General features: G+C 39.1%; 1 protein-coding gene across 1 annotated transcript in view; it reads right to left on the bottom strand.

Moving 5' to 3' along the window:
- Nucleotides 1-1,274: 1,274 nt before the first annotated feature.
- The window catches only part of LOC132299815 (uncharacterized), a 55,571-nt gene continuing 34,286 nt past the window's right edge, over nucleotides 1,275-22,559 (bottom strand). The window contains exons 12-15 of the mRNA XM_059796639.1: nucleotides 21,202-21,284; nucleotides 14,493-14,564; nucleotides 2,770-2,895; nucleotides 1,275-1,707 (exon numbers count right to left, since the gene is read on the bottom strand). Of these exons, the coding sequence (XP_059652622.1) occupies nucleotides 1,675-1,707; nucleotides 2,770-2,895; nucleotides 14,493-14,564; nucleotides 21,202-21,284 (314 nt within the window). The 3' untranslated portion in view covers nucleotides 1,275-1,674. The remainder of the gene's footprint in view (nucleotides 1,708-2,769; nucleotides 2,896-14,492; nucleotides 14,565-21,201; nucleotides 21,285-22,559) is intronic.

Raw genomic sequence — 22,559 nt, 5'->3', positions numbered from 1 at the left:
AATAATCTGAACGGGGACGGATATATATATTATTCTTTGTCCAAAATGTATCACTAGCGTACCTCAAACTTAGATAATATGATCTCTCATTTTCGAAGAAAAAGTTTGAAACTTCCACTAAGTACGCATAAGAAAAAAAATTGCATCACCACTAAAATTAAGGAACAATATTTCATAGGAAGTTTAAGTTTGAAACGTAGAATCTTATCCATAATCCTTATCCTTATCACATAATTGAAATAACATCAGTTGGATATTGCAATTGTGTAACTTTGAAAAGCAGTACTTGCATTTATTTTCTTAAATTTTTTCTAGTGATATAAAAGTGATAACCAAATCTCTTTCGGGCTTCAATGCTGTGATTCAGTTTCAGTCATGTCATCATCTGGTTAAAGTCTACCACTTACAAATTCAGTTACAATGAAATTCTCAATATGAACTTCAGTTTCAGTCATGTCATCATCTGGTTAAAGTCTACCACTTACAAATTCAGTTACAATGAAATTCCCAATATGAACTTTAACCGGTTGATGATGTGACTGAATTTAGACCACAAGATTGAGAGTTATTTGGCTGAAGAGGATCCTCGGCCCTAAAAAAGAGCCTATTTGGCATGCCCATACATACCCTTTTTGGCATGCCATTTGGTGATGGACAATTTGATGCCATTGAGCTTTTAGCCAAATCTCTAATTTAGAGTCCTTTAAATTGTACCCAATTTTATTATTATTATTATTTCCTTTTACCATTATTTGTTTAAAGAGTGATATTGGGGCTCTACAAACAGCATTTTTAGAGTGCTAATATAATTTATATTTTTGAATTGTATTTTCGCCTTAGCATAAAATTTATAAACCAGTAAAAGAAGAATATAGAGTATTGAGTGAGACCCAACTCTTTTAACTCCCAAGACAAAACCATTAATGAATGGACCATTTGTGACGGAGACAAAAGACATTTTATTTTGTTAGCCTCCTAAAGAAAAATGCAACTTCTTCTTGTTGTTCAAATTTTATTTATTTTTTGTTATTTAATAATAAATGTCCCAAATTCTTAAAAATGTACACGTCTAAAATGATTTTGTGAATATATATAATTTCTAATAAATTATATTTTATTATTACTTCTTTTCTTTCAAAAAAAAAAATTAAGATGCTTAATTCTTTCATCTAAAAAAATTAAAACAATCTTTTTTCCTTGAAAATAAAAAATATAGTTCCAATATAACTTTATGCATCTTAAATTATATATCAAATATTATGCATTTCTCAACATAAAAGAAAATACTACATCTCTTATTATCTCAAATGCATTCTCGTGATTAAAATTATAAATTTTTCCTCATATGCTTTGATCCACATCAAATAAGTTACAAGGAATTAACTTGAATTAACTTTCAAGTATCAATTTTTTTTCTATCCCCAGTAAATATATATATATATATATATATATTTATAAAAAATAAAAAAAATAAAAAAACCAGTTATAGTTTGCCTGCTCACTGTTCTCTGCCAAAGGGGGATGGGACAAATCATTTACATTCGCTAATCACGGACAAAATCTCTAGTCTGGTAAAACATACAGCACCAGTATGATGACACAACACATGCAATATTTTCTTGTAAAAAACATCCATCAACCAGCTCGGATCCGCGTATGAATTTCTTTATTCCCTCAACCCTCTTCCTCGGATGCCTCATTCAGCCACTGCACCGATTCATACACAAAGTTGAGAATGCTATAATACAGAAATGACATCCGCGAGACCGAAAAAGAAACAACTAGACAACTAACACGAATATAAATGTATATAAGGCAAGCCTGACACATTAAATTTTCTATTTAAATAAATATCATAAGTAGCTAGCTAGGGATAAACAGTGTTGACATGGTTGACAAACATATAAAAAGCTGAAATAGCAGTTTATTTCGTTAAAATTGATACAAGGGTAGGGTGCATGGTAGTACTTCATTGTGCTCCTTAATTATATTGATGTCATATCAACATGCAAATATTGTTCGACTCCGCGAACTTAGTGATTACGCAATTCCTATTCCGAATCACGTTAAATATTTATTCCACAAGAGATACTGTGAGTGAATGGTATACTACTGGTTTATTTCTGACTAGAAGATTGAGCCTAGCTTGTAAGTTTAAACTGAAGTCACTAATTAATGAAAGCTCGAAAAAATGGGATATTGTCGAACATGCTCTCCGCAGCCCACAAATGAAAGGGACATGGCAGCTGTTGATCAAGAAAATGCGAGGCAAACTAGATTCCACAAAATCCAGTAATTCCAAACCATGTCAAAAGTGTACTGTCTTAGAACCATGGTACCTTACTGAGCTTTCAGATAGAGTAATAATTTTGAAATCCAAAACAAGCCCCTTTATACTTACCTGCCGGGAGAGAAGGGGGGATTTTGTGGACGGGGTGGGGGATGTTAGGGTTCCAACTTCTGAGGACTAGAATCTAACATTCTGGTTGCAAGCTGATGATCAAAAGTAAGCTTCCTTTTATTTATTATTATTTTTTTTAAAGGTGTGAATTTATCACACACACAATTACACAAACAAGACATAATGTTTATCCAATATACTATAGAAGGTGCCAACATGAAAATAAGAGGATAGAGAACTCGTCATTGTCCACAAAATGAGAACTGAGAAGACGCCAAATTAACATGCAATTAAAACAACATGCTGCATGACATATTGTAATGAACATACCAAGTATTGAAAGTGAAAAAAGTACAAAAAATGCTTACTTGAATGAACTTTTCTGCCTGCCTAACAAAAACTTTATCAGATTCATCTGCCCCCTCTTTTTCAGCTGCCCAGTTAAGAATAGCCTCTTCTTGTAAAATATCTTTGTCATACAGAAGATGCAAAATCTGTCGAGGAAAATGATGATGATCAGATCACGAAAATAACCACTGTATGATGCTCATAAACTCAACATCAAATAAAGATGCATGACACCAAAGGTTAAGTGAATGACCACAAAAATTTTCTAAAAATTCATCATAGAATTTCTTTGAAGCAACAATAAATAAGGCAGTGGTTCGTTCCAACATCTTCCCCACTGCTAAACAAATAAACATTGCCTATTCTTGACATATTTCAAACCCACAGCATATCAAACGAGGACCATATCATAGAAAAAACCAAACCTTCTTGAAGAATTATATTGTCGTGAATGGGAATGCAAAAGAGCATTACAATCCTGGGCAGTTTTCAACAAGCATGTAGTCAATATAAAAGATCATCCTATTATGCTATTTTAGAGCAACAATTTTATTCCACAATCACTAGATAATTCATTGCTAGACATTCCACTTTTGCTTAATCGTGACATGATCCTACTAAATGTAAATTTGGGACACCTAAAGTTATTCTATAAGCAACTGTATCGAATATGACACCCTAGGAAGCACGGACACTCCAAAATGGGCGAAGAATCCGTGTCCGACACGTGTCGGACACGGACACGCGTGGGACACGCCCCGACACGTGTCGGACACGCCCCGACACGTGTCGGACACGCCAAAAAACGTGTCTGGAATTTTTTTATTTTTTTTAATTTTTGGACACACCACGGACACGGCTCAGACAGCTCGGACACAGCTCGGACACGGCTCGGACAGCTCGGACACAGTTCGGACGCACTTTTCTGGAATTTTTTTTTATTTTTTTATTTTTAATGCTGATATGTTAAATTTTTTTTTTTTTTTAAAAAAAATTTTTAATGCTGATATGTTCTATTTTTTGTTTTGTACTACCCTAAAAATGCTGTTATATATATATACTAACCTAAAGATGCCACAATTCGCTGTGTCCGTGTCCTAAAGATGCCGATATATATATATACTAACATATCAGTGATGTATATATATATTCCAACCTAAACATATCAGTGTTTTTTTTTTTAATTATTAATGCTGATATATATATATATATATACTATTCGCCGTGTCCGTGTCCTAATTTTTTTGGATTTGCCGTGTCGTTGTGTCCGTGTTGTGTCGTATCCGTGTCCGTGCTTCTTAGATGACACCCCATAGATCCTTTAGGATCTCAAACAATTAGAGGTGCTTCCTATCAAAAGTTTAAAGATGAGAAAGTAATCTAATAGTAAAGAAATGACAGTATTTGCACCCTTAACCAAGTAAAGGCAAGTGAAGAAGTACAGATTCAATGCATCTACTAAAACAAAGGTGAGATAAACTTGTCGAGTCAATGTTGATAGTTTTACAGATTGTAGCTGAGAATGCTAATTCCAACTTTTGGATGTAAGAAAGCTTTAATTGGAACAGGAAATCACAATGAATTTGAACAGCAACAAAATAATAATAAATTTCATTGTATATTTCTGTTTATAATTTACATGTGGTGACTTCAAAGGTCTAGTTTGTGAGGGATTTGATGCAGGTAATAAGGATCACATATATTCTATTCCGTAGCATGATAAATGTCACGCTTTCTTGCTATTTAATTTTATTATTTATTTTTTTACAAATATCCATCATACCTAAGTTTGTCAAAGTATCAGAAGGTCAGATTTTATGAATCTTTAAAATAATACTTGAAAAATAAAGTTAACAGTGGCATTAGTATTATTTCAAATCTTCAGGAGCATGCCTTTCTGTTAGATGTGATTTGCGATAACAGTATGAGGAATGGGCAATCAGGTGATCGTCTATTTTTTTTTTTTCTTGCAGCTATGTGAAGTCAGTTTGGAACTGGTTCAATGTAAAACTCAACTGGAATCATCCCCATTTCTCTACTCTAAGTTGAGCTATAGTTTGTAGGTTATAAGAAAACATATTCTTAAAAACGCACATTTCTAAGATGCTTGTTACTGGGACTATCTTGGCCCTTTGGTGTGAAAGAAACACCGATACTACGCTGATCTGCATAGAGAACCAAAAGAGGATGCTCGTAAATTTTTCTAGAGGTCCTTGATCATACATGCATTAGCACTTGAAAACCTCGAAGTGATTATAACATAAGGACTGTTATTGCAATAATGCTGCTTATTCCTTTACCCCAAATTGGATGTTCTACTGCATGTTAGGTATATGAGTCGTGTTGGCAATTTCTACTCAAAAATTGCTGTGAAGAGTCATATGAGTACAACCACTGAAGACAAATGCTGACAAAGATTTGCCAAGGACACACAAGAAATCCACATCCTCAATCACATATCTGGTACAGGTAAATTGAAACGAGTCGTGTTAGGTATATGAGTCGTTGAAACTAGCATTTTGGAACATCAATCAGCCAAAATAACCATGAGACGCTACTATATCTTAAGTTTCTTCATCTTGACTTAACATCTACCCGTCATTAGCATATTCATTTCCAGGGGTTTCTTGAACAAAAAAGAAGTTATAAGGAATCATGCATAACACTGAATAGGGAGCCGTCGAATAAACCAGCCTAACATGTGAAATGGGTTCATAAGGATGTTGTACTCAGCATGGAATTCAATCATAAAGTTAAAAGTACTAGAGATTCCAAGAGGCACACCATCATAAAATCTTCCTCGACCCATATAAATATTAATTTTGGAAGCTCAAAGTTTTGTTTAGAACATGCTTTTGTAAAATGGCTTTTCAAATGTAAAGGATTTCAACATTTTTCGGAATTGTGTTTTGTTGGAAAACAGGAGAGGTCGATCAAACATTGTCAAGAGACTATCAATTGAATGGTCGATCAATTGATAGGATGTCTATGTTACTGGGACAAAATCTTGAGAGCACCAGTTGAAGTGTCAATCGTTCAATAATTTTTTCTAAAGAACTATTTTAAAATCCAGAATGCCTTGATTGATAGTTCTATTGATCAAAATTTGTCCGGCATGTGTGGATCAAAGTTTCCATCAAACCCTTCAGACCTATATTTTTGAAAACTCACTCAAAGTAGAATTCTACAAATATTTAACTTACCAAAACATATCACCTACCAATATTGGCTATAGATATGAGGTTATAGTTAGTTTAGGTTTTGATTTGAAACCTCTAATCATATAGAGAGAGAGTGATATTCTTAATTACACAATCTATGGAATTATTAGACACTATTATATGTGATTGGGTATTCATCAAGCACATTGAGACAATTCAAATCCATTGAGACATCTGAGCATAAGAATGAACAACCATTAGAAAAGCAAACTCACAAGGAGTGCAGTTTGTTGACTAGGGGATGGACAATGTAAAGACTTGAGTGGAGAGTTTTGTGTCAGTTTGTGTCAAGAGGTAACTAGGAGTTATAGGTCGTGAGAGACTCAGAGCTTTTAATCTAGTTGTAACTTTATTATCATGTAGCACTAGTAGATGAATAAGGCTGGTGGTTTTTTCATGTTCATGATTTTCTAGGTAAAAATAGTATGCCTCTGCCCTACTTTTTCTTGTATGACTGCATGATTGTGGGTGTGATGAAAGAAAAGGGGACGATGCTAAATATTCATGTGTTACATGGACTTTGGTGCGTTTGAGGGTACAAGTATGTATCTAAGTATTGAACGTGTCAAATCCCTATACAGAAGGACACAAAGACTGAAAAAAAATCATATTATTTAATTTTTGTTTTTTGAGTAAAATAAGCATTTCACTTATTTCGAAACAATAATATAATTTTTTTTGATAAATAAAAAATTTTATAAAAAAAAACACTCCAAGGGGGAGCGGAACCCAAGAACAATACAAAAAGCCACTCAATCCTTCAAAGAGGCCAAAAAATTAACAATTTCCTCCAAAGATCTATGATCTCTCCCTAAAACCCAACAAAAAAGAGTGGAAATAATCGAGAATTTAAGCACCGAAATCGACATCGCCTTTCCTTCAAAATATCTCCTATTCCTTTCAAGCCAAATGCACCACCATACACAAAGCGGTGTAGCCCTCCACGCATCCTGACTGTGAGTCCCCACAGGGCAACCTCTCCAAGCCTCAATCAACCCTCTTGTAGATCTAGGCATAACCCAATAAAGCCCAAATAAGCCAAGCATCTAATCCCAACACTCTCTAGCCGCATAGCAATGAATGAGAAGGTGATCCACTGATTCCTCATTACGAAGGCACATAAAACAACGATTGATCACCACTTGGCTTCTCCTTCGCAAATTATCCTGGGTTAGGATCTTACCCATAACCGAAGACCACACAAAGAAAGCCACCTTGAGAGGAGCCTTGGAGCGCCAAACAGACTTCCAAGGAAAACGAACATCAGGATCAAATGAGAGACACTTGAAGAAGGACCTCACCTCAAAACGCCCATGAGAGTTTGCTACCCAAGACCAACAATCCGAATCCTCCTCCACAATCCTTTGGCGATAAAGCAGCTCCAAGAAGCGAATGACCTCCTCGATCTCCCAATCCTGAAAGTGACGCCTGAAACGAACATCCCAAACCAGTCTCCCATTATCAAGATGATAACAGTTGACCACCATGGCCTGCCTATCCGAAGCAATCCTGTAAAGCTGAGGAAAAGCGAGAGGAACATCTCCACACCACACATCCTCCCAGAAGCAAATCCTCCTCCCATCTCTAAGATGAAATCGAATGTGTTTAGAGAATTCATCCCAACCCTTCCGAATCACTTTCCAGACCCCTACCCCCCGAGGATCCCGCACTTCCAAGGAACTCCACCCTCCTCTCAATTCCCCAAAACGACACGCCACAACCCTCCTCCAAAGCCAATGTCTCTCCACACCAAATCTCCACAACCATTTCCCGAGAAGGGCCTTATTAAATGGCACCAATCTACGGAGACCCAACCCACCATTCCGAATAGGCTTGCAAACCTGATCCCATCGCACCAAATGGAACTTAAACTCTTCAGCTCTACCTCCCCAAAGAAAATTACGCTGCAACCTCTCAATCCTCTCCGCAACTGAAGAGGGAATTTGAAAAAGAGAGATAAAGTAAGTGGGGAGGCAAGAGAGGGTGCTCTTAATCAGAGTGACCCTGCCGCCCTTGGAAAGATACTGCTTCTTCCAACCCGCTAGCCTTCTTTCAAATCTATCCACCATTGGGTCCCAAATTCCTACACATCTCGAAGGAGCACCCAGAGGCAAACCTAAGTAAGAAATGGGAAATGACCCAGTCCTACAACCAAGAATGTCAGCAAACATCTCAATCTCAGGAACCTCCCCAACCGGCACCAAAACACTCTTGCCCACATTCACCTTAAGGCCGGAGACAACTTGAAACCAAATCAAAACACATCTCAAATATCTAATCTGGGACACATTCGCATCACAAAGAACTAAAGTATCATCAGCAAACATCAAATGAGAGATCTCCAACTGAGAAGCAACATCCCTGCCCACCCGGAAGCCCCTCAAAAAACCCAAATCTGAAGCCTTTCTCATCAATCTACTAAGGGCCTCCATCACAAACAAGAACAAGAAGGGAGAGAGAGGATCCCCTTGTCTCAAGCCCCTTGAGCTAGAGAAAAAACCGGAAGGAGCACTATTAACAAGAATCGAAAACCGAGCACTGGAAATGCAAAAGTGAATCCATCTCCTCCACCTATCACCGAACCCCATCCTCTCCATCAGATAAAGAAGGAAGCTCCAAACTCACATGGTCATATGCCTTCTCTATGTCCAGCTTACACAGAACACCTGGGACCCCACTACGCAGTCTGGAGTCCACACACTCGTTTGCAATAAGAACTGAATCCAAAATCTAACGACCACCGACAAAAGCATTTTGAGAATCCGAAATGATGCCATCCATAACTTTCCTCAGTCTAGAAGCTAGCACCTTGGCTATCAACTTATATATACAACCCACCAAACTAATAGGGCGAAAGTCCCTAACATCCAACGCCCCCCCTTTTTTCGGAATTAGGGTAATGAACGTGGCATTCAAACTTTTCTCAAACGAACCCCGAGAATGGAAAGCATGAAGAGTGCCCATCACCTCCCCTTTGACCACCCTCCCAACACTCCAAAAGAAATTTCATGGTAAAACCATCGGGACCTGGGGCTTTATCCCCATTACAACTCTTCAAAGCAAACAGAACTTCCTCCTCAGAAAAAGGCAACTCCAAACCCAAGCACTCCTCCTCAGAAATAGAGTCAAACTGTAACCCTTCAAGCAAAGGTCTCCACTCAACAGTCTCTGTGAACAACTTCTCAAAGAACTCTGAAAATTCTTTGCAGATCTCTTCTTCCTTACAAAAAACAACCCCTTCAACCCGAATCCTCCCTATGTGATTGCCTCTTCTATGAGCATTGGCCAATCTGTGGAAAAATTTAGTATTTCTATCTCCCTCCTTAAGCCACAAGGCTCGAGATTTTTGCCTCCACGAGATCTCCTCCATGATTGCAATCTCAGTAAACTCCGCCTTACACTCCGCCCTCCTAATCTTCAAAGCCTCCACCAAATCCCCTTGACCCTCCATCCGATCAATAGCCGCAATCTCAGCTAAGACCCGATTTTTCCTCCATTCCAGATTCCCAAAGACCTCTTTATTCCAAGTCTTAAGGTTCACCTTTAAAAGACGCAATTTGCCTGCGAGCACGTGACTAGGGGTGCCAGCCACACCATACCCCTCCCACCAAAGACGGACCCTCTCCAGAAAGCCCTCAGCCCGCAGCCACATATTCTCGAATCTGAAAGGAGAACGTCTACTACACAGTCCCCCACAATCTAACATCAACGGAACATGGTCAGAGATAAGACGTGCTAAAGTAGTCTAGACAACATCAGAGAACCTCTCCTCCCACTCCCCTGACACCAAGAATCTGTCAATCCGAGAGAGGGTAGGGGGAGAGCGGCCACTTGACCAAGTAAACGGACCTCCAACCAAGGGCAAATCAATCAGCCCAAACTCATCAATAAACTCCGAGAAAGCCTCCATATCAGACGTCCACCTACCTCCCCTTGACCTCTCAAACGGAGAACGAACAACATTGAAGTCCCCTCCAATACACCAAGGCAAACACCATTGACTTCGAATCTCCCCCAATTCCTCCCAAAGCAAGTGGCGCTCACCGTCCTCTGAAGGACCATAAACACCCGAAAAAATCCAATGAACTCCATCCTCAACAAAAGCAAGAATGCAAGAAACAAAGAAACGCCCAACCTTAGCATCCACTTTAGACACCCATCTGTTGTCCCACAAGATCAAAATGCCCCCCGAGGAGCCAATAGCATCCAAAGCAACCCACTCCACAAATCGCCCCCCCCCCCCCCCCCCCCCCCAAAGACTCCTCACAATCCTATCAGACATCGAAGCCAGTTTAGTCTCCTGGAGACACACCACATGACCCCTACTTTTACGAATAACCGACTTCACCACTTTCCTTCTAACCGGATCATTGAGACCCCGGACATTCCATGAGAGAATTTGTAGCTTCATAGGGAAACACTTGGAAAAGCAAATCCTCCCCTCCTTCCACCACCTCTCCCTCCAGATCTGGACCCCCTATTCCTCCTTTCGTATGTGATAACATCATTGGGACTTTGCAACATTGTCTCCCCTCTCTCCTCCTGCCGCCCCACCTTATCACTCACCTTTACCTTAAAATTGGAACTGAGGACATCATTAAACAAACACATCGCCTCATCCACCCTGCCTTCAAAAGAAACACCCAACAAAGGGCCCACTTCCAAGCCCTTCTCCCTCACCCACTCCTCCTCAAGGTCATTCACTCCAACCTCAGTCGAGTCACTAACCCAATTCTCCCCTGGTGGAACAACAGCCAAAGGGACAGCCAAATTCACTGCTTGTTCCAAATCTTCCCATGGAATCATGCCCGAGTCCCCATCAAGGGATGAACCTGCAGCTCCCTCCCAATCATCAAGAACTGAAGAAGAATGCGAACAATACTGTGAAATAGGCTCCTCCTCTGTCAAAACATCTCCTGAATCAGAAAGAAAGCCTTTTAAAGCCAAGTGGTCCCGTAACTCCTTCAATAGAACAGAGGCTGTTTCATCATCCAACTTTACCTTCACATCCCGACCAATACAAACCGTAATTCCCTCACCCATACCTTCACTTCGCCGAGAGAAACCAAGCCTATAACCAGAATCACCAACATGCCTTCCAGCCAAAACCGAGTCCTTCTTAATCACCGGTGCCAAGGATTGAGAAACCATGACAGTCCCACCCATCACCCGATCCAGTGAAGTCATCGACCCCCCCAAAGAAGGAGAAGAAGTAGAAGGAGAGCACAACTTAGGAGGAGGGGAGTCAGAGGGAACTGAAACTGAAAACATACCCGGATCGAACCCCGACTGCGAAGATGCCACCCATTTCTGTTCATCTTTCCTTGACCACTTTTTGCGAAGAGCAGGAAGAATAATTTTCTTTTTGGGCAACCGATGTCTCAGTACCGGATCCTTCACTCGTCGATCAACCTTGACATTCGCAGATAACAACCCGGCAGCACAGGAATCTCTGTCATCACTCATTGATACCAAGGGCTCAAACCTATTACACAGAAACCCAAATCCACAACTCGGCCCACTCTTCAACCCCGAAAGTCCACCAACAGAATCATCTCTAGAAGAATGGGCGCTCGGCCCACCAACCACCTCACAAGAGACTTGCCCACCACAATCCAATTCCAAAGAATCTGACAGAGGCCTTTTAGCAGTAGGCCTATTAGGCCCAACAAGCGGCCCAACAGACCCAGGCAAAACATTATTAGAAACAAGGGCCCCATTCTCAAGCCCACCATAAAGCCCATCTGAGTGGGGAGCCGAATTTGAATAGATCGTGGGAACAGTTGTTCACCATTGGGAACGGGCAAAGCCTGAGCGCCAACCACGTGGAAAAGCTGGAACCCTCCCCCTCCCACGCGCCTGCTAAGCGTGGAAGCCACCTCGTCGTCTTGTTTGATCTCGCTGCTGCGCAAAAGGTCTACGACTATTTCCGGCGAGACCTCCACCCCACTGCAACTTCCAAGACGCTTCCTGCCATCGGCGATCTGACAAAAAGGAAAGCCCATCCTTGCGATTCTGATTGTAAATCCTTCTAAAACACTCCGAATTGCGAATCCATAAGTCTTCACTCCATTCCTTCCATGCCTAGAACTCAGCCATACCTTTTTTCCCCATGGATTCCTACCTCAACCATACTTTCTCCTTAAGCAAGTGCGAACCCTCCCCACCTTCCAGGCTATCAGTCGTCGGAACAAGCTCAGGATGCTTCTCCTCCCAAACAAACACCTTATAGTAGAACTGGTCATCATGAATGAACACAAACGGAGGACAAACCTTCCCATCAGAGACAGTGATTCGGACTCTTTCAGCATCCAAAGCTTCATCGGCATCCACCCAAATGAACCCACAAAGATCACCAACTGTCACAAACAGAGCATGGCTCCAAAGGTGGAGAGGAAGACCGTACAGCGTCACCTTTTTCAGACCCTGCTCTTTCAACACCTCCGAGCACCCTACCCTAAAATTCCAAGCTTCCAGAGAGAGAGAAGCCGTTCCCCAGTCACGGCGACCCCTCTTGAGAACTCGAGAAGCTTCCGTCGAGGAAGGAAACCGGAAAAGCAATAAAGAATCCGGCAGAGACGAGACCATCACACCAGAGGAGACCTTCCAAGCACGCGAAGCCCAGGCAGCAATTTGAGCCCCATCACCCACTTCCTTATCAAATTTTCCAACCAGACACGACCGAAGGTCTTCTCTTCTTCTTCGTACCGAATCATCATCCAAGAAAATAGATGGGCCTCTATACGGATTTGCAGATCTAGCAGATCCACCTTGGAACAAGCGAGGCAATCTAGCAACCTCCAAGAACGAGCGCATGACAGAGAAGAAAAACCAAACCAGACCAGCAATACACACCAACCACGAACCATAGACCCAACAGAGAGAGCGAAAAGCGAAAGAAAAATAGCAGAGGATTTCACCGGAGTAAATGACTCTGGTGACTGGACGGAGCAGTAGACTCCGACCGCGTCTCTACCATGACAAACTCTCGTCTTGCTTGTATTGCATCTTAAAAACAATAATATAATACAACTGAAACATTTGATATAAATATTTTTTATGTGCGTGTCCAACCAAAAGTGTCGGATACTCTTGAAGGGTCCATTTAACATAACCCTAAAAACGGAAACTGCATTTAATATAGTTGAATTATTTGACATATTTTTTAGGTGCATGTCCAATCAAAAGTGTTAGATACTTTTGAAGGATCCAGGTAACCTAGCCCCAAAAAAGGAAACTGCTGTTTCGAATACCTCGATTGATAGAGACACATGTTGCTGGATTGACATGACTCCAGTATACAACCAATATCTGGATCAATCGAAATATTCTGCAATAGATAGAAAAATTCCCGAAAAGGTAGTTTTCAAGTCATCAATCTCAAAACCCTAAATTATGAACATATGAACCCTAATTTTTGTGAGTGCATAAGAGTGTCAATTTACCTTTATATCATTGGCGTAGAAGATTACGCTTTCACCCTTGAGTGAAGCTTCGATTCCATCTTCAACCATAACCAAGATGTAACTACCAGACACTTACTTTTGAAAATTCTAACTAAACTAAAAAATAAAATAAAAATAAGTAAGTCAATTTTTTATTCACAAAATATGCCAACATAAGTCATATTGACCTAACACATACTTTTTGCCCAAAAGATACAGGTCATTTCCTGATATGGCCCCATTAATCAAGTGTAATGGTACAAGTAACTGCAGACAATTCAAACCACTGGCAATATTTGCACAAACTGACAGCTCTCAACGTTCTCATAGTGGACAACCTAACTTTTACCACTACGTCAAGAAATGGTAAAAGATAGTTTGGGTCAATAATCAAATTATAAAGCATGAGGAATACATGCTGCTTGGGATCTAAAAGAGTTTCAAAATCTAGCGTATCAATACAACGGGAAAAAAAGAAGAGAGAGTTGCTGCTCTTGTGGTCAATAATGCTTTCACTGAATAATTCTTGTTATTTTAAAACTTTGCAGTACAAATTGGTTGGCTATGTCTGTACTCTAGATCATACTAACCTGGATGATTGATTTCTAGCAGCATATATTATAAAAGGCCGAATCCTTTAAACAAGAAGCCAAATATAAGGTTTTGCAATCTCATCGACAAGTGAAATGAGAGAAATCAACCAATATTCTAGCATATGTTTGCTCTGACATGAGGTAACAGTACAGATTTGGTGGAGAGAGATTATACTAATATTAAATATGTTTACATAGACCAAATGGAAGTTTCCCTAAAAAAACCCCTCCTTTTCTGGTCTTGGACCAGCTATGTAAAATTAAGGCACTAAGCATGACATAGAGTAATATTCAAAGTGTAGTTTTGATAAATCATTTATGAAAAAAAAAAAACACTTCTTGGAACAAAAAGTTGTCATACAGAAGCACAAAATTTAACCAGCCAACCAGGCAATTAGCACGAGAGAACATTAGCATCATTTAGTTTAATGGACACATATCATGCATTGCATAAACCACTTTAATCCAATTAGAATAAGAATACCTGTACAAATAACGGAGAAAATTCCTTAGCAGACTCCAAGCACATTTCTTCAAATTTCATTATCACTTCAATCTATAATGATAAAAGACAAAATAATTTATTAGTGAACATTTGAATATGGAAGATAGAACATTGATTCCATAACCAATCAAAGCTGAGGCAAAGCATATATTTATAAATCAAGTCCCAAGTTTTCAGCTCAACTAACAAATTGTATGCTACAGCGACATGAACGGAGCTAAAATTTCATGCTCTTTAATAAGAGTCAAAATGAAAATTGCTAGGAAAAAAAAATCCTGTTATAAAATAACAATGTAAAAGAAACAACACAAATTTGTTATGATCGCATGAGAAACAACACAGATACGGAAAATGACATTGAAAATGAGGGATTAAGAACGCAATCCAAGGTGCTAATATGGAGTAGCCTGAGCCTGTGATCCAGACCCAGAGGAAGGACGAATAGTTCATAATTACTTAATCAGCTGCTTTTAACTCATTTTTTAATTTTAACTTATATAACAACAATTCAAAAATAAACTAACTAAAAAGCATGCAATTCGTGGCATCCATCATGATTGCAGGCATATAAAAGTATGCAAAGGAAAGTAGACGACCACACAATGAGAACATGTATCTTTACGTGGAAAAACCCAGGAACCTAAACCAAACAGATCAAATCCACTATAAGAAAAATATAACACAATTAGGTTGACAGGTTTTCTAAATCCTAGAAAGCCCCTAGTTACCATTTCTCATGACCTAAGAAGCACGGAAATGGATACGGGACACGGATACAACACGACACGGACACCGCAAATCCTAAAAATTAGGACACAAGGACGGCGGGGACACAGCGAATAATAAATATTATATGTGTGTGTGTGTGAGATTTTTTATTAACCTAATAATGAAAAATAAATTTTGTGTTGTGATAGGAAAAAAAGAAAGAATGATAGATAGAGTTAAGAAAGAGAAAAAAAAAAAAAAAAACAAAGAGGATTAAGGTTTTGTTAGAAAAAAGAATTAGGCTTGGTTAAAAATAAAGATAAGAATATATAGAAGAGGAAAAGTTAATGGAAACAAGAGGAAAAAGGAAAAAGAGACAAAAAGAATTTTGTTGTGAAAGGAAAAAAAGAAGCATCTAGGGTTTGTGAAGAAGAATAAAGAAGAGAAAGAGAGAGAGAGAGATTCACCATCCACCGAAACGAAGATTTTCGATGGGAGAACAAGAGAGAGTCAAAGGTGATCGTGCAAGAGTTTGAACCTTTGAACTAAAATATAAACATAAATATCTGATTGTGTTTTATAAATCAAATTTTTTTAAGTAATTATGTAATGACTAACATATTACTAAAAGTTATTAAACAATTCCTCATATTTTCACCTCAACCCACCTTTCTTTCTACTACTTTCTTAAAAATACCCAAGCATGACTTACATATCAAAAATTAAAATAAAAAATCTCCAAGAATGGGACACGTGTTGGACACGTATTCATGGCATGTCGGACGCGTGTCCACAATGTCTCTGTGGTGTTTATTTTTAATATATATATATATATATATTAGACACATTTTTTTTGGTGTGTCCAACACGTGTCGGGGCATGCCCGACGGTTGTAGGTGTCCGGCGCATGTCGGTGTCCAACATAGATTCTTTGTCTTTTTAGGCGTGTTCTTGCTTCCTAGTCACTAAGGCCAAGCCCTCGATTCTTGTATCTAAGTGTTGGTTTGTCAATAGATCCACTCCTTAAGCACATTGATAAACGGAATCTTTGCCATTTTAAGCATGTTCTTGCTTCCTAGGTCACTAACTAAGGCCAAGCCCTCGATTCTTGTATCTAGGTGTTGGTTTGTCAATAGATCCACTCCTTAAGCACACTGATCTCCATGAGTAGTCAACTAAGCTTCATGCTCGTCGTGTCAGAAAACTTAGGTACTGAATTCTCCATTAGCACAACAAATTTGATGACCAACATCTCATGAACATATATATATATTTTTTGACAAGTAACACCTCATGAACATATTCTCAGCGAGTCAGTGTTGAAGTATGAAAGAAAGAAAATTCTAGCAAAGAACTACTAGAATGCACTCTAGGATGATCTAAGAATGCTCAGAGATTGCTTTCCTTGGTTTTCTGAACATGCGTGGTCCTTATATAATAAAGTTTAGAATCCTATAGAGTCAAGATTAAAAAGAGAGACGATTTTTTTTTTTTTTTTGGTTCAAGTACGGTTCTAGTAGGAAGTGTTCAAACGGGGAACGCATCTTGCAAAAGCTACACTAGGACAAATAGGGCCCCTAAACTCTCAATTTATCCAATCTCCCCCATGGATTTACAATTTCTCCCAATAACCCGAAATAAAAAAAGAAAAAAGAAGAGAACTAACAAAAGATAATTTAAACGCCCCCAATAGGAGTCTCCCCACCATCAAAGGATCTCCTATTCCGTTCCATCCACAAGCACTACCAAACCCACAAAGGCGCCACCCTCCAAAAGCCACGGGTTTGGGAACCCACTGTACAACCTCTCCAAGCCTCTATCATGCTTCTCTAGAATCAAGGCATGACCCATTGGACCCTGAACAAGCCAAAAGCAAGCCTCCACTATCCCAAGCCATAGGGCAATACAACAGGAGATGATCTACTGACTCTTCATCTCTCTTAAACATGCAGCACCAACAATAACCTGTCTCCTCCTCATATTATCCAGAGCCAGAATCCTCCCCAAACGCGACAGATTATCTAGAGTAAAATACCAATGACATGGCATGCCCAACTCACCCAGTATCTTCTCCCCATCAACCCTTTCTCCTCGAACGCAAACCCAAATACGAAATAGGGAAAGATTCAACTCCGCAGCCGAGGATGTCAGCCAGGAAACAGATCTTTGCAACCTCCCCCACTGAAACCAACACACTCTTCCCCACATTGACTTTCAGACCAGGACTGCCTGAAAGCAAATCAAAACACCCCTCAAATATCTTAACTAAAAATTGTCTGCACCACGGAAAGTAAAGTGTCATTTGCAAACAACGGGTGGATTATCTCCAACTAACCAGCAGAGTCATTGCCCACCATAAATCCTCTGGTGAAGGACAACCCCACTGCCCTCCACACTAACCTGCAGAGAGCCTCCATCAAAATGACGATCAAGAAAAAGGATAGTAGGTTCCCCTGCCTCAGCTCCCGCAAGAAGAAACCAGTCAAAGACCCATTCACAAAAACCGAGAATCTCACCGAGTAAATGCAAAACTCAATCCACAACCTCCACCACTCCCCGAACCCCATCCTCTCCATCAAATAAAGAAAAGAGCTCCAACTCACATGATCATAACCATAGGCCTTCTGAATGTCGAGCTTGCTCCGTTGATCAATTGATATGCCCTGTCCTTCTATCATTAGGATTTTTTTATTGAATGAATGCATGAGAACATGAACCAGAACGGAGAGTGCATATGCAAGAGTTAAAATTACCTCTTTGCCATTGATTGTAGCTTTAATTTCCAAGTTAAGTCCTACAGACCTAGCAAATAATTACATACACAATCCAACAAAGATGACCAAGCTTGGTTCCAGCACAACTCGCAGATCATACAATTTTGAATGAGTGAGAATTAAGCTCATCAGGTTGTTCAATCAGCCTGGACGAGCTATTTGACAAGCCAATCGTTTGCCTATACAACAATGATATTGCCAATCCTTGTTTCCCACGTGGTATTTAGGGTCTTTAAGCTTTGACATCCTGAAAAGATGCTTCCACATAACTCAAGTTTGACCTCCCAAAAGAATACTATTTACATTGATCTTTAGAAAACTGAATTATTAGTTGTCGACAGCGGATGCAACATTCTACACCCAACCTATCTCAGACATTGGTTTGGTTTTTCGAATGAAATTTTAAGAAACAAGAACGTAGTATGGTAGTCTTTGTATATTTTATTCTGGTTTTCTTTTTGCAGCAAAGTGAAAAGGACATAGGTAGAAGACTACTTATAACAGTAACCCTAGAAGAAAAATGTATTTGAGGTGTAAATATCCTACACCAATAGCGATAGTGCTGGTGATGAGGGCAAAAACAAAGGCAATACTTGAGTATACGAATTGAAGAGGAACTCAGAAGAGATCACAATTATAGTATGATGCCATCAATAGAGGAAGCAGTTGCATTTAAATTAGAGGAATGCATATGCCCTTCACTCATTGTTTCGCAGTGATAGCTGATAGAGATAGATGTTCGGAATAGGATGGTGGAAAAAATGGCGGTAGTAGTGTAAGGTAGCGATTAATGATGATGGCGGTGTACGTCGCAGTTCTTTGATGTAGCCCTAAATGTATGAGTATAAAGAAAAGGCCAAATTTAATATTAAAAAAGCAACAATTTTTGCTCCAACTAGAATGCAATCAAACATAATTTCATTTGCTTTTCTGGAATTTTTATATCATAGGCAAGAAAAAGATTCAAAACATCTATCCAAGTAGAGTATTTATCAACTTCAGAAACCTAGACATATAGCATAGTATATATGTGAATAAGAGGAGAGAGAATTCCAAGCATAAACAGAAGTAATATAGAGCTAGAAAGTCATAGCACAAGAAAGAAGCGTTAAACATAAATCCGACTGTTCTACTGTGTGTTTTGCATCAATAATTTGGCATCTTAATACATTAACTTGGTAAACAATTTGTAAAAAAAAAAAAAAAAAACTTATAGACTGCCATCACTCATAATATTTGCTGAAAACTTGTACAATTGATTCGTTCAGACATCATGATAGGCTTTTGTAAATTGTTATCTTCAATCACTGTTTTGAAAATATGGTAACTGTTTAGAGAGAGAGAGAGAGAGAGAAAGGTCATCATCAATATTGGTCCCATTGGCTGGGGATATCAGGAGGAATTCACTGGGACCAAACCTTTGACTTTATTACATGACAAATTATACCAAGAAATGGCCATACTAAATAAACTCGCACTCATTGCCATTTCCTCTCGTTTTCAAAAAGACTATCTTATTTTCAAGTTAAAATACCAAATATATTGGTTTTTTAACGTATTCAAAAGCCAAGTACACAGAAAATTTAGGGAAATCAAGAAATTGATATATGGTCCATTTGGTGATGCGAAAGAGTGGAAGGAAGGAAAATGGAAGAATTGCATGGACTAGGGAGTATCCACTGATTGGTAGATATAAAAGGGGAAATGGGTGTAATCGTTTCACCCAGAAGTGGATGTAAAGAGAGGAAGGTAAAGAATACTCACCCTCTCCAAGGAAAAGAATACTGACACATCAAGCAACACATATTCACTCCCTCCCTGCGTTCCATCGCTCTCAACCAAACAGAAGGAGGGAAAGACACTTTCTCCAAAACTAAAAAAAGCCCCTTTGCTTCTTGTTATGACAAACGCAACAAACCCAAGAACAAATCACAAAACACGACAGAAAAATAAACACACCACGAACAAAGAACACAAAGATTTAGTGTGGTTCGACAAAAGTTGTGTCTACATCCACGGCAAAGATCCGGCGAAAGGTTTCAGCCCCCCAAACCATAGCCCTCGCTCTCGCCTCTTTTCTGCGATTTTCAGTGTCTCTCAATATACCACTCCAAACCTTAAACGCCCTTATATATCGGGCTACAAGAGAGTACTAAACAGGGTCCACAATCCGCAAATGAAAAACGGATTGTCAGGTCGAAAACGGGTCACAACACGACCCTAGACCAAATTCAGGCGACAGTTCACCCTTCCTACCAACCAAACACAAACCGCTTCCTTTCCTTTAGGGATTATTTTTATGTCCCTCCTACCTACCTACATTCCCTTCCAATTCTCCATCCCCCTTACCAAGCTTTAGACACAAAAGAAGAAAAAAATATACTCTATATATTTAGAATTTGGAAAACCAGTATTTGCTAGAGTTGGCATAAAGTGAGTGTGATAAAAATGCAAATGTTGAGATGGATGTGTGGCAACCAAGAAAATATATAATTAGAAATGAACACATTAGTGAGATGGTTAATGTAGCACCAATTGGAGATAAAATGAGAGAAAATCAATTAAGGGTAATAGTAGGGGAAGGGAAGCTTGAAGCCAACGTAAGTAGAGTTAGCAAGGATACGATAATATGTGGTTTGACTGAAGCTATGACCTTTAGATCGGACAGGATGGAAAAAAGTTTTCATGAGTTGAGTGGAGTATATTGCTAGAATGCCAAGGGGAAAAAAAAAACAACAACAACAAATTCAGTGATACAAGTATATTTGGCAAAGAATCCTGGAAAATAAATAACTTGCATTTGATACATTTATAAACAGATAAACTATAAAAGATCAAAATTCAAGACATTTTAAGCATTTTGATGTATGCAAAGCATGAAATAGAATAGCACATGTAATGTGGTAAAACTCTTCTCGTTTTGCCTAAAGATATGATGCTTGACAATATCATGACTGAATTAAGAAAGTAAACTAATCATAGAACTTTGAACCAGGTTTTTTACCAAAAGGCTTTTACACTGTTAAACAGACGAGCATGTAAAAAAACAAAAGGAGAAAGGTGCCTAAAACAAACTTAGAAGGGAAGGGGCTGCTTACAAATTCCCTAGTTGAAACAAAAATATATATATTGCTTTCAAATTTTTTTTATTTTTAAATGACCAGATATATGACTACAAACAAGCAACACACTGTCAAGAGACCCACCTCCTCATCTAGGCCTGTAAGGTAATACTTTAAAATACTTTGATACTTGGTAATTACATTGGCAGCGTTTCTACACAGCTCACCTGCAAGAAAGCATAAATAACAATTGTGTAAATGAGATATCAGGTAGTAAGATGAGTACAACAATGACCTATAACTATTTTGCAGGAGCCTCCAAACCAAACAAATAAAATAACAATGGTACAAATGACAATATGCAATGCAGTAAAATAAAAATACAATTTGCACCCTTCCATTCATGTCCACTTGCGCACCTTCTCCTTTCCCCAGTCTGCCAAGGCAGCCCGAAGTGTATAACACAGCACCCTCATGGTTTTGAAGAGAAGACCCAATTTTTAGGATAACTGTTACTTCCACCAAAAAAATTGGTACATCCAACTAAACCTTGTGAAATAAAACTTTAGTGAAAATGCATGATGCATCAAATTCATTCAAAGTCAATGGCCAATAAGGGATGCACTGAATTTGAGGGAAAAAAAAAAAAAAGCAAACAATGCTATGGAGGTGGCCATCAGTAATCTTATTATTTCATGTATTATATCTGAAATTACGTCGTGAGCAAGCGACCGGAAATCCACATATAACAGCAAACAATTAAACAGAATAAAAGAAAAAACTCAAAATAATAAGAAAGAGTGATGCAGAGCAAGGGGAAGAGAACTAACTTCAAATAGTTGAACATCCTAAGAAGACTAGACTGGGTTTCTTTTTATCAGAGGCTTTACTCTGAGCCTTTGGGGTGGAGACCTAGGCTTGGGGGTTCAACGCAATTTCAGAGATGGAAAGGGATCGATTCGAGATTTCTTTTACCGAAGAGGAAGTGGTAAAGGCGCTCAAGAGTTGTAATGGTGACAAAGCTACGGGTCCGGATGGGTTCACTATGCGGTTTTGTTGGAAAGCTGGGAAGTGGTTAGGAGTGAGGTGATGGGTACATTTCACGAGTTCCACTCTCATGGTCGGTTCGAGAAGTCGTTGAATGCATCTTTTACCGCCCTCATTCCTAAGAAGGGTGGTGCTTCCGATGTAAAGGATTTTAGGCCAATAAACTTGTTGGGTTGCATTTATAAGCTTATTGCCAAAGTTCTTGCTCTGAGGTTGAGGGAGGTTTTGGATGGGGTTATTTCAGAGTCCCAAAATGCTCTTCCAGCCAACGAGTGTGTTGATTCCAGACTAAGGAGTGGTGTCCCTGGAATTTAGTGCAAACTTGATATTGAGAAAGCTTATGATCATGTTAGTTCGGGCTTCGTGCTATATATGCTTGAGAGAGAGGTGGATTGAGACTTGTATCTCTTTTGTCAAATTTTCCATTATGGTGAACGGGTCTCCTGCCGGCTTTT

Source organism: Cornus florida, unplaced genomic scaffold (genome assembly GCF_030987335.1).
Source record: "Cornus florida cultivar Cherokee Brave unplaced genomic scaffold, ASM3098733v1 CherokeeBrave_3.0.0_Hap2_Chr03, whole genome shotgun sequence".
NCBI lineage: Eukaryota > Viridiplantae > Streptophyta > Magnoliopsida > Cornales > Cornaceae > Cornus > Cornus florida.
Note: the sequence above shows the minus strand (reverse complement) of the source record. Positions and strands in the feature narration are given on the sequence as shown.